Source organism: Magnolia sinica, chromosome 11 (genome assembly GCF_029962835.1).
Source record: "Magnolia sinica isolate HGM2019 chromosome 11, MsV1, whole genome shotgun sequence".
Taxonomy (NCBI): Eukaryota; Viridiplantae; Streptophyta; class Magnoliopsida; order Magnoliales; family Magnoliaceae; genus Magnolia; species Magnolia sinica.
This window is the reverse complement of record NC_080583.1, coordinates 60,067,706-60,081,276: the sequence shown is the minus strand read 5'-3', so window position 1 is coordinate 60,081,276 and position 13,571 is coordinate 60,067,706. Positions and strand designations below refer to the sequence as shown.

General features: G+C 39.9%; 1 protein-coding gene across 5 annotated transcripts in view; it reads right to left on the bottom strand.

The window, feature by feature from the left end:
* Positions 1-13,571, bottom strand: part of LOC131219212 (uncharacterized) — a 114,209-nt gene that overhangs the window by 82,561 nt on the left and 18,077 nt on the right. For all 5 annotated transcript variants that reach the window (XR_009158052.1, XR_009158053.1, XM_058214227.1 and 2 more), the window contains one exon: positions 8,014-8,079. Coding sequence is in view for 3 of the 5 variants with exons in the window: in XM_058214227.1 (XP_058070210.1) it covers positions 8,014-8,079 (66 nt within the window). In the remaining 2 variants the exon portion in view is untranslated. The remainder of the gene's footprint in view (positions 1-8,013; positions 8,080-13,571) is intronic.

The window sequence follows — 13,571 nt, the reverse complement described above, 5'->3', positions numbered from 1 at the left end:
GATTGTTTTGATTCTTGAAGATCGTGAAGCCAGAGGATGGTGAGGTAACTTGAGGTTACTGCTCAAAACTACAAGAAGACATTGATCTCCACCTCAAATGACACTTTTTTGTGGAAAGAACCACGGGGAGGATGGAGTTATGGGCCGCTCCCCAACTAGAATATGAAGAAGCAATTTGTTGTGGCCTACTCCAGTGTTGAAGCAGAGTATCAAGCCATGGTTCATGGCATCTATGAACTCCTTCGGTTGAAAACCTTGTCGATTAAGCTAGGGCTTTCTATCTCTTCTCCCATGACTCTTTTTTGTGACAACTTGATCGCATTCACATCTTTTAACCCAGTCAATCATAAACGTAACAAGCATATTGAGGTTGACCAGTGTTGTCATGTGCAATCGCATATGCGCACATTGAAGCAAAAATCGCATATGCGACAGTGGCATATGCAATTTCTGCACATATGCGATCACATATGCCACATATAAAGGTGTACACGAACCGAGCTAGCTCGATTAGCTCGCTCGACTCGACTCGAAAAAACTTGATTCGACTCTGTTCGAAGCTGAGTTCGAGCCGAGTTAAGCTGATTTTTTTAGCTCGAAAACGAGTTCGCGCCAAGTTCGAGCTGGCTCCAACTCAACTCAACTCGGATCAAACCCAACTCGAATCGAACCAGTTCGGTAACTCAGTTACTTTGATATTGATGTGGCTCACCAAGTGTTTGATGAAATGACTTAACAAAGTGTGGCTGGTGGCAACGAAGGTATGTATATGAAACAAATACCCTTTTTTTCTTGATTTTTATGTTGCTTAGAAGGTGTTTGATAAAATACCTTTGAAATCACTGTTGTTGTTTTACATATGGTGAGATTTTGAAGGTGCAGTCCATGTGTTTGTGAAAATGTTGCATTGGCGAACTCGGCACGAACTTGGCTCGAACTCGGCTCAAACTGGCCCGAGCTGCTAACCAAACCGAGCCGAGCTGGCCAGTCAGGCTCAAGGACCGAGCCGAGCCAAGCCGAGTTCGAGCTGGGGTCAGCTAGTGGCCAAGCCGAGTTGAGCTAAGGCCAGCTAAACTCAGTTCGACTCGATGTACACCCCTAGCCACATGTGCGAGAATATGCGATTGCATATGCGATCGCATATTCGCCAACGATAAAAAATCTGACCGTTTTCTAACTGTTGGGATTTTTTATTTTTTATTTTAAATCTTGATTTTTTGTCTATAAAATGGGATTCTAAACACTCCTACTTGCACTCAAAGTTCAAACTCTCTCTCTATCTCTATTTTCTACTCTCTTACACTCTCTCTTACATAATTCCAAGCCCCAAGCTCCACTCCATGCATATTTCTTTCAAGTTTGAAGTTTCAACCAAGGAACAACTATAACTACAAAGATTCAAGAATCAAGATTCAAGAGACAAGACAACCAAGCTCCATCCATTGAACTCTCTTTCTAATTTTTCTAAGTTCTAAAGATCATAAATTCATAATCATATTCACACATCCACCACTCTCTCTTTCTATCTCTCTTTTTTTAAAGTTTCTTTACATTCAAGAGAGTCAAGAGTCAAGAGACTCAACTTACCTTACAAGTTGCAAGTTTAATTTATTACAGTTTAAGTTTCTTCCAAGTTCTAAGTTCTAACATTTTTTTTCAGTTTGTTACTTTGTTACTTACAAGTTTCAAGTTACAACATAACTTACAAGTTACAAGAACAAGATACTTACAAGTTACAAGCTCAAGTTACAAGTTACAACTTATAAGTACAACAAGTCTACGATATTCTAGAATCAAGACTCAAGACTCAAGGGTCAAGGCAAAAGTGAAGACAAGAAGTGAAAATTTTGTGTTTTTATAAATTTGTAATTATAATTGTGTTTGTGTGTAAATCTCTCTCTCAATCCCCTCTTTTACTACAAGTGCAAGTGTAACTCTCTCTCTCTCTCCTTTTCTTTTCCCTCTTCTCCCTTTCTACTACTAGTGTAACTGTAAGTGTAACTCTCTCTCTCTCTCTCTCTCTCTCTCTCTCTCTCTCTCTCTCTAGTCTCTTTATTTACTTTAGTTTTTAGTTTACTTCTTACTCACTTTTTAGTACTAGCAACTAGCAAGTAGCAACTTACAATCAATACACACACCACCAACATAATGTCTGGCCGGTCTAGACCACAAGTAAAAGAGCCCGAGGGCATGGGCCCATGGATAGATGGTGTAGACCACACCCCGAGGATGTGATCAACCAAAGGGGTAGAGGCAAAGGGCCGGCTCAAACAACTTTAGAGAACCGGTATAAACAAAAAGATAGGAAAACAACTATTCAATATATTACTAAGTGGTTTTACCAAACCTGCATTACTTTCAACGCTGTTAAATTAAAAAGCTTCAAAGTAATGGTTGAGGCTATAGGTCAATTTGGACTTGGGCTTAAACCTCCTTCATATCATGAAGTGAGGGAGACATGCCTGAAAACTGAAGTTGAATATACACGATCCTTCAAAACTGAATATAAGGAATCGTGGAAAACATATGGGTATTCACTAATAGCCGATGGATGGACCGATAGATCTGGTCGGTCTCTCATTAACTTTTTGGTAAATTTTCCAGCTGGGAGAATGTTCTTGAAGTCCGTGGATGCATCAGGCCATCCACATACAGGAGAATACTTGTTTAGATTACTAGATCATATACTTGAGGAAATAGGTGAGGAATACATTATACAAGTAATTACAAACAACGCAGCCTCGTATGGAATGGTCAGTCGTCTTCTTATGGAAAAGAGACGTCGTTTATTATGGACCCCCTGTGCGGCCCATTGTGTTGATCATGTTATAATATATATGTAGGTTATTTATAAATGTGATTGCAAGAGCTAGAAGAATCACGGTCTTTATGTACAAACACGCCCTTCTTTTCAATCGAATAAGAAAACACATTGGGGGTAACTTGCTACGTCCAGCAGTCACCCGTTTCGCTACAGCCTTTTCAACACTACAAAGATTACATGCAAAAAAATCAGAACTTAGAAGCTTTGTATTGTCAACCGATTTTACAAGTGATGCTTGGTCAAAGAAGGCTGAAGGGAAACAGGTTCAACGAACAATCCTTTCGCAAAGCTTTTGGACACAAGTGGTAAAGGCGCTAAAAGCATCCGAGCTCTTAGTCACTATGTTGCGATTGGTGGACTTGGATGAGAAGCCTGTAATAGTTTATATATATGATGTAATGGAGAAGGCGAAAAATAAGGTCATGGACCATTTTAACTATAGAGACTGTGATTACAAGCCAATTATAAATATTATAAATAGAAGATGGTGCAGCCAAATGTCATCTCCATTATATTCGACTGCTTACATCCTTAACCCAGCCTGCTTATTCACTTCTGTTGATCCAGCAAAAGCATTTACTATGCATATAGTTAGATTTATTGATGTATTGGAAAGAATGATTCCAGATAGAGAAGAACAGGACAAGATCTCAACTTTACTGGACTTCTATACAAAGAGTGAGGGGATATTCTCAAGGGATATCGTCATCAGGCATAGGACAATGAAATTATCCAGTAAGTACTATGAATGTCAGTCTTAGTGTCTTACAAATAGTTTTTTTACAATGTAATCTACAAAGTGACTCTAACCTACTTAAACAGTTTTTCTCAGTTGACTGGTTGGCTGCCTATGGAGTGGACCTTAACAGGAAGGATCCAGCTCTAAAGAAGCTTATTATGAGGATTCTTGGACTCACGTGTTCTGTCAGTGGTTGTGAGCGCAATTGGAGCACGTTCGAGGCAATAAGTTTAGTAATTGTAAACTTCAATTTTTTTTGTGTAAAGACTAAGGCGTAAGTTAAATTAATTGCCTAAATAGCTAATGTCAAATGCACTTTCTTTCATATAGATTCATACCAAGAAAAGGATTCGCCTTGAGCAAAAAAAGCTCAACAACTTAGTTTTCATCTAATACAATAAAAAATTGCGAGAACGATTCCAAACTAGAAAAGAAAAGCCTGGTTTTTTTGACGCGATCTGCTTAAATGAGTTGGATGCATGTAACGAGTGGCTCGTAAAGACGAAGGACCACGGTATTTGTTGGAGAGGACCTGACATGGGCACAAGTTGAAGACGCCGCATATGAATCGATACCTGGAGAAGGTACCACTCGAAGGCGAAGGATGGGGGGGAGCCAAGGGGCGAGTAATAACCGTCAACCCGTTGAAAGATTGAGGAGATGGAAGAAGGAGATGATAATGATCAAGCTGAAGATACATCACTAGATGTTGATGAAGTATTAATATATACAGATGATGAAGAAACAGAAGAAGAAGAAGTGTATCTTGAAGAAGTAGATGACTCGGATGATGATGCTGATAATGACGATGATGCTGGTGATTAGTGTTCGCAATATCGATAATATCGGCCGATATTACCGTTATCGATGGCCAACGAGATGAAACCTGTCAAAAGTCCCAGAAATTTAAAAATAATAAATAAATAAATAAGAAGTTTTTGCATCGTGCGATATATCGCATAATATCGCATGATTTTCTTGCGAAATCCACAATATTAGCGATACTATCGCACATTATAGAGCCAACAACCATTTGAGGAGAGAATTCCGACGATAAAAGGCCGAGAATGTTGGGTTTGCAATATTCTCAAAAAATTAAAAAAAATTCCAAACAAAATAGGGAAATCCATGCAAGAGGGGATTTCGGTACCTACAAAAGATGTGAGCGTGAATGAAAGCTGAATCTAGTGGGCCACTCGATCGAGAGGTAGTGGTGCGCCGCAAGTGCGAAAAAAACCCCGATTTTCCTGTTTTTTTCGTCGAATAGGGGAGAGATTTTCTGCAAAATGGAGATTTCGGCCAAAATTTTGCCAAAATCATAGGGATTTGGGATTTGAGATTTAGGATTCCGGAAGGACAAGAACCCTTTTTTGCTGCGAAAATGGCTTCCAATGCCATTTATGGAAGTGAATCGGGTGGTGTACCGCAAACCAGCGACCTGGCTGGTGAGTTGACGAGTTCTGTGGGCCCTACCATGAAGTAAATGTTATATCCAAACCGTTCGTCCATTTCGAGATATCGTTCCAAGTGGACCAAAAATAAGACAAATCCAAAGATCAAGTGGACCACACCGCAGAAAGTAGTGGGAGATTAAACGTCTACCATTGAAACCTTCTAGGGGTCGCAGAAGTTTTCGATCAATCTGGTATTTGTTTTTTCTCTGGATCCATGTTTGTGTGGCCTTATGAATAGATTGGATGGAGAAGAAACATTACAGTGGGCCCTACGAATGTTTTAACAATGGGAATCATTGTCCTGCTGCTATTTGTGATGTGGTCCACTTGACCTTTGGATATGACTCATTTTTTGTTACATGTCCTAAAATGATCTCGCCAAATGGATGGTCAGTATAGATACAATAAATACATCATGATGGGGCCCACAGAGCTTTAATCCTCTTTCCATAGTTAATACGTACACACACATACACCAGTGAGGCCACTATATGCGGTATAACTACTTAGCTTACTTTACAAACGGGTCGTGGGGTCCACCTTGAGGTATATGTTTTATCCATGCCATCCATCTGATTTTTCATATCATTTAAGGACATTAGGCCAAAACTTCAGCAAATCCCAATCTCAAATGAACCACAGCATAAAAAGTGGTGAATAATCATTAAAAGCATTTTATAGGCCACGAAAGTTTTAGGTTAAGCTCATCTTTGTATATTCCCTTCATTCACTTCCGGTTGACCTTATCAACGGGTTGGATGACAAATAAACATGACGGATCTACTTAAAGTGGGCCTTCATATGTTTTTAATGGTGGACGTTTAATCATCACTGTTTCATGTGGTGTGGTCCACCTAAAATTTGGATGTACTTAATGTTTGGGGCAACATCCAAAAATGAGTTGAAAAATTGAATGACGGAGTGGATATACAATATATCATCATGGTGGGCCCTACAGTAGCACCTAATCCGCGCTCTTAAGGAGTTTGGATTCTGCACTCAAGACGATGCAACCCTTGTGTATGTATTGTTTATCCATTCCGTCCATTCATTGGGAGAGATTATTTTATAACACGAGACAAATAATGTGTCAAATCCAAAGCTCAAGTGGACCCCACCACACAAAACAATGGGAATTGAACGCCTACCATTAAAAACTTTGTGAGGGCCATAGAAGTTTTCGATCAAGTTGATATTTGTGTGTTCCCTTCGCCCATATCTACATGAACTTATGAATAGGTTGGATCTCAAATAAACATCATGGTGGGCCCCACATAATTGGTTTAAAGTTTCAACGGTGGGTGTCATCGTCCCCACTGTTTTCTGTGGTAGGGTCCACTTGAGTATTTTATCGGCCTCATTCTTTGGCTCAGGCCCTAAAATGGTCTCTCCAAATGGATGGACAATGTGGATACAACACATACATAATGGGTGGGGCCACAATTAGGGTTCCACTCACATCATTCTCTGCCTCATGCTCTAAAATGATCTCTTAAAATGGATGGATGGTATGGATACAATCCATACATCATGGTGGGCCCATAGTCAAGGTTCACCCTCAGTGCGGCCCTAAGAAGTTTTTAATGGTGGCCGTTCAAGAATCACTATTTCTTGTGGTGTGGTCCACATGAGATTTGAATCTGCCTCATGGTCCTATCATGCTCGTGGTGGGGCCCACCATGATGTTTGTGAGAAATCCACTATGTCCATCCTTGTTTTTTCATGGCATATTAGTTGTCCATTATGCATCATATTTGAATATAGTTAGTTGTCTTAGTTCAATCTGACAACACATAGCTTAGGACCCTATGCAAAGGAAACCTATTATGTGCACTTCTTTTTTGAGATTTTATAATTTAAAAGTGTATATTGAAGTATTTTTTAATAATTCCTAAAGTTTCATAGAAAAATTCAACCATTTTCCCAATGTTTCCCCTTGTTTCCCAAAAAGTGCGATAAATTATGCAATACAAACGATATATCCCGTGCGATAACCGATATGTATTTGTATCCCAAGGGTGCAATACATTGCACGATACTGATATTTCGAACACTGGTGGTGATCAAAAGCCAAAATGGCAAATAGATCAATGTATATAGTATATGATTAGATCAATAATAAATAAATAATTTCTTCATTTTGTTTACTTACTAAGTGTGTTGATATTGATTGTTGACTATACTATTGAATGTTGAATGTTGATATTTGTTGACGATATTGTAGAATGTTGAATTGTTGATGAATGATGACTTAATATTTAATTCATTATGTAATTGGTTTTATTTTACTTAAATTAAATGTATTGCAAGGGCCAAGGGCATATAAAATCATTTATGTATTAACTTAGGAAAGCTCCCCCTACTTTCTTATATTTTATTTATTTTTTTCTTAATTTCTCCCTATTTTTCTAATTTTTTTAAATTTTTCAAAAAAAACTTTTATTTATATATATATATATATATATATATATATATATATATATATATATATATGCGACCGCATATGCGATTGTGTGATCGCGCATATGCAATCGCACACGATCGCATATGTAGTTTGACAACATTGAGGTTGACTACCACTTCATCCAAGAACAAGTGGCATCGAAGGAAGTTTGAATGTCATATCAGAAACTAGATGCCCTCCCTCCCTTTCTGTTCCCTTCTCTTTTCTCCCTCCCTCCCTCCATCCAAATTATTTTCATCAATACTAGCGGAGTGTTTTACAGTCAAATGAAAATGGTACCAAATTTCAACAAAATCAGGATGCAACAATTTAATCATGCATAGACATTTATGACCATGAATTTCCGTTTACAGACAAGTTACCACTTACAAGATGCAATAAAGGCACAACCAAGATTTGCAGTAACTGTGTATTTCTACAAACCAAAGGAAATAAAGTATGAAGCATGGATTCACTTGTGTATGGCGGTTACACTTATACACTAAGCATCTGGGTACATGGGAAAGTGTCAACTAATCAGACAGAGAAATACCTTATCGCCTGTTAGAATCCCAACAGCATAGCTAGTTACATATGGCGCCTTGGATGATGTCAACGTCTTGAAAAGCAGACACAACAGACACATTCAGTCATATTTCAAAGTCAATTTTTATATTTTAAGTGGTACTATTTATATCCACATTGCACTGAAATGAAAGTATGAATCATTTCCTCCCAATGACCCCGAAAGCTCTGCACAAATATAAGCACAACAATAAATAATGGACAACAGTATATGGGTCACTAATACCATTATCCTCATCAATGATGCATGAGGGGATATGATGTTCTGGGGAAAAAAAAAAACCTGACAGTTTATGTCTGTTAGGGTTCCAGATTGTAGATCAACGGTAGGCATTCTTCGCTTTGACAATGAGGTCTCAGGTTTGATCCTAGCTTATGTATCAAAAAAGAGTTCTGTTCTGTTGCCCATAAAAGAAACAACTTTTTGAAATGAGCAACGTGGGCAGTCCCATCAATAGAAAAAGTATGCTGAAGAGGAAATAGAACCACTAGTTCTAGTAGAAACAAAGAACTTCACCAAAGGCCTGCACTGACTACAAGGTAATACCAAAAAGGAAGGCATCCAACGAATTTGTAAAACGAAAAATCTCCACATAATTACTTGTACTACCATCATGCTAAATTATCAAACCCGCATAAATCGCAATGCTTTCTTCTTTTATTTCCTAACGGAAGATGAATAGTAAGGAATAGATACAAACGTTATGATTGGATATCTCAAGACACCTCAAATACAAAATGTGTGTTCATCACTCAAAAGCTCTCTTGAGAATTCTATTTCACAAAGGATAAGATGTAAGGAACAAGGATATTACTCACCTTTCAAAACCTTGGAAGGGGGGGGGCATGTCGTCATCGTCCTCATAGCACTGTCCCAGATATTTGGGTGCAGCTTTACAAACTTATCTAGGCCTTCCCCTTGGGAGGTGAAAGACCCTTCATATTCAAACCCAAGTCCTTCTAGGTCTTGTTCTTGACCACCTTCCAGGCCCTTCAACTCGATTCAAATATGCTTTAATTTCTATTGTGGGGGTAATCATAACCCCAATTTGAGCCTCATCCATGGCTGGTTTCCAAGAATGCAAGTAAAAGAGGAACTCTATATGTTCGGTGGGCAGCCAATCCTAAATCTTATGCAAACCTACCTTTTAAAAATCGCCTTCAAATGGGTAGGGGAAGGCTAAGGTGCAAGCCAATGGAAAGGTTTGCAAGCTGAAGAAGGCCTTAAATGGTCTCAAACAGTCACATAGAGCATGGTTTGAGCACTTCAGTAATGCAGTAAAAGGGCTAGCAACACACAAAGTCAAGCAGATCATACTTTATTCATTAGATGATCCCAAGGGAAGACAATGGCTCTCATTGTTTATGTAGATGAAATAATGGTAACTAGGGATGAGGAGGAGATTCTGAAACTCAAGAGGTACCTTGGAAAGGAATTTGAGATTTAAGGATCGGGGCAAACTAAAGTATTTTCTTCGGATAAAGGTGGCATGTTCAAAGCGGAGCATCTTTTATCTCTCAAAAAAAGTACATCCTAGACCTTTTGAAAGAGACCGGTAATCTTGGAGCAAAGCCAACAAATACTCCAATTGAACAAAATCATAGATTGAATGATGAGGATGGCCAAATATTAGTTGATGCAGGGAAGTTTCAAAGGTTAGTAGGCCAACTGATTTACTTGTCCCTTACTTGGCCAGATATTGCTTGTGCAATGAGTGTTATTAGTCAATTCATGCATAATCCAAGGACAACACACATGGAGGCAACTCATCGGATTCTAAGATATCTGAAATCATTTCCTAGAAGAGGAATTTTGTTTGCTAGACGTGCTCACCTAAGGATTGAAGCCTATTGTTGTGCAGGATGCCTTGGATTCTATCAATCTGCCAGTGTAGAGAAGCCATGTTTCAGTTCGACTGGTATATCATCGGTCCAACCGAATTAGGGATGGATTCTTGGTGCGCACGTTGTGAAGATTTGCACGCTTTCGGTTCGACCGAAGAGTGTGAGTCGGTTCCATTCGGTCCGACCGAAGGTTTACGTAGATTAGCGCAAATCAGGGTATTTAAGTCCAATTTCGATTAGGGCTTAGTTAATACAAGTGTTTTCCCTCTAAGGCCAAAGGTTTTGCGAGGTGAGAGGGTTCTAGACACTCATAAGGGCTTGGGAAGGGATTTTCTCAAGGAGTTGGGGTTTTCCTAGGTGCGCATCACAAGGGGAGAATGGTTTCATCTGTAATCGAAGAAGGTGAGTAGTGTAAACTCTTAAGGTTTTGATTATAGTGGATCTTTGTCGCTTTGTGCCGTGGTTTTTTTTCCCGCAAGGGTTTTCCACAAAATATTTGGTGTTTTGTGGTTGCTTGTTTGATTGTTTGGTTATTCTGTTTATTGTAATTGTTTTATCTTTGTTGAACGTGCTTCGGGAAAGCGCACGGTTTAACAGTGGTGTTAGATCCAAATTTCTAATACCTAGGGTTGATCCGAGTTTGTTATGGCTCGGGGTCACATCGTAGTGGTGTGAGATAAGAGCCAGAACTCCAACAATGTTGCATCAGAGCGTCAGGTTTAAGGATGTTCGGGAATTCAACGAAGATATCAGGGTCGAAGTTCGATACACAAAAAATCGATGGGAAAAACAATTTTAGTTTGTGACAATGGAAGGTTAAGGATATTCTAGTATCACAAGGGTTAAGCAAGGCGTTGTTGGAGACTAAACCGGAGAAGATGTCGAATAAAGACTAAAGCGAGCTCGAGGAGAAGGCTATGAGCACCATCCGTCTATGTCTATCGGACGAAGTCATGTACAATATTCTAGATGAGGAATCTCCCCTGGAGATGTGGAAGAAACTAAAAGATCTATACATGGTGAAGTCCCTCACTAATAAGTTGTCTGTGAATAAACAACTTTTCAGGCCACGAATGAAGGAATGATCTAATCTCATGGATCACATGAACTCGTTTACAAAGGTATATAGTGAGTTGTTAAGGCTCGGAGTGACGATCGATGATGAAGACAATTCGATGCTACTTCTAGCATCGCTTCCCACATCATACGACAATCTCGCCACTACTTTGTTGTATGGGAAGAATACGGTGAAGTTGAAAGAGATCATCGCGGCTCTCGTTTCCAACAAGATTAGTTAGAAGTCAAGCGATGAGGACTCTCAGGCGAAAGGGTCAGTTGCGAAAGGGGGTCAAGGACATGGGAGATCCGTGAAGCAATCTCGGTCTGACAGGAAGAAAAAGTCTAGATCAAAATCGAAGGCAAAGGATAGATGCTGCTATTGTGGCATAACAAGGCACTTCAAGAGAGACTGCCAATAACAGAAAGATGACCTAGAAAGCAATGGCAAAAAGAATACAGGTGAATCGGCTAGCATAGCGGAAGAGAGCTCAGAAGGAGACCTCCTCTCGGTCTCTTTAGGTACAAGTCATACTTGATTCAGAATGTTCAAATCACATGTACTCAAATAAGACTTGAATCGTTTCTTACAAGTCCTATGATGGTGGAAGTGTTCTAATGGGGAATGACGCAGCATGCAAGGCCATCGGAATAGGAACCATCAAGGTAAGGATGTTTGATGGAGTCATACAGAGTCTAGGTGATGTCAGGCATGTCTGAAATCTGAAGAAAAATTTAATGTCCTTGGGGGCTTTACATACAAACAGGTGCACGTTCATCAAATCTAGCGGTGTAATCAAGGTCACCAAAGGTGCAATGGTGTTAATGAAGGGGTATAAGACAGGAAATTTGTACAAGTTGATTGGGAGCACGGCTATAGGTGAGGCCGCTACCACCTCGAATGCAGAATCCAACAGAAATGACATTAATCTGTGGCATAAGCGATTAGGGCATATGAGCGAGAGGGGCATAATAGAACTGCATAAACGGAAACTTTTAAAGGGAGTTAAGGCATGCAAGTTGGATTTTTGTGAGCATTGCATCTATGGGAAGTAGTGCACGGGGTAAGGTTCAAGACTGCCACACATACTAGCAGCGGGATGTTCGATTATATTCATTTCGACGTCTAGGGGGCAGTGATAGTACCGTCTAAGGGAGGAGCACGATAATTCGTGAGCTTCATAGACGAATACTCGAGGAAGTTTAGGTCTACTTCTTAAAGCACAAGTCTGAGGTATTTGTCAAGTTCAAAAAATGGAAGGCGAAAGTAGAGAAGCAAACCGAGAGATAGGTTAGTGTCTCAGGTCGGATAACGGTACGGAGTACATGAAATTCTTCAAGAAACAAGGCATCACAAGGCACTTCTCAAATCCAAGGACCCCACAGCAGAACGGGGTGACAGAGAGGATGAACAGAACTCTATTTGAGAGGGCAAGAAGTATACAGTTGCATGCGGGGCTGCCTAAAAGCTTTTGGACATAAGCGGTTAACATGGCATGATATATAGTAAATCGATCACATCTACAGCACTAGACTCCAAGGTTTCAAAGGAAGTCTGGGCAAGCAAGGACGTCGATTACTCGGGGATGAGGATCTTGTGGTGTCCAGCATACGTCCACGTGCAGAGTGGACAAAGGACAAAGTTGGATCCCAAATCTACGAAGTGCATTTTTATTGGATGTGAGAAAGGTGTTATGGGTTGCAAGCTTTGGGATTCAGTTTCATAAAAGGTGGTCATTAGCAAAAATGTCATCTTTGATGAGGCACCAATGTTGGAGGCCACCAAGGAAGCTACCGAGAAGTCGGAAAAACATGGTGAGGTCAAGAAATTGTTGGTGCAAGTGGAGCCAATGGAGCCAGTTGAGCCAGTTTCTGAAGGTGAAATTTAACAAGATCAAAAAACTAACCGAAACGATTAGCGGGATACCCAAGAGTGTATAGCTAGGAACAGAGAGAAAAGAATCATTAGAGCCCCAGTTCAATAAGGGTTCGAGGACATGGTTTCTCTTGCATTGTTCACAGGGAGTGGAGATCCATTCACCTTTCAAGAGGCAAAATCTGGAAAGGATAGCGACAAGTTGATGTCGGCCATCGGAGGAGATGGAATTTCTACATAGAAATCAGACATGGGAGTTTATGGAACTTCCAAAAGGTCAGAGGGCTATAGGGTGCAAGTGGGTGTTCAAGAAGAGTGAAGTATTAAAAGAAAAATATGGCTAAAAATTCAAGACACGACTTGTAGTAAAGGGGTACTCACAAAGGGAGTGAGTAGATTACAATGAAGTTCTCTCCAGTCATGAAACATACATCAATCAGTGTGCTATTGGCTATTGTAACAGAATCCAATTTAGAATTTGAGCAGCTCAATATGCAGACGGCATTCCTTCATGAGAACTTGGAGGAAGTCATTTACACAAGGCAACCTAAAAGATTCGAGGAACTTGGTAAGGAAGGCCACGTGTGTAGGCTAAAGAAGTCATTGTATGGCCTGAAGCAGTCTCCAAGGCAGTGATACAAGCGGTTTGATTCCTACATGTTGGAGATTGGGTGTATCAGATGTGAGTACGATTATTACGTATATTACAAGGTGCTTGAAGACGGGTCCTACATTCTACTGATGTTTTA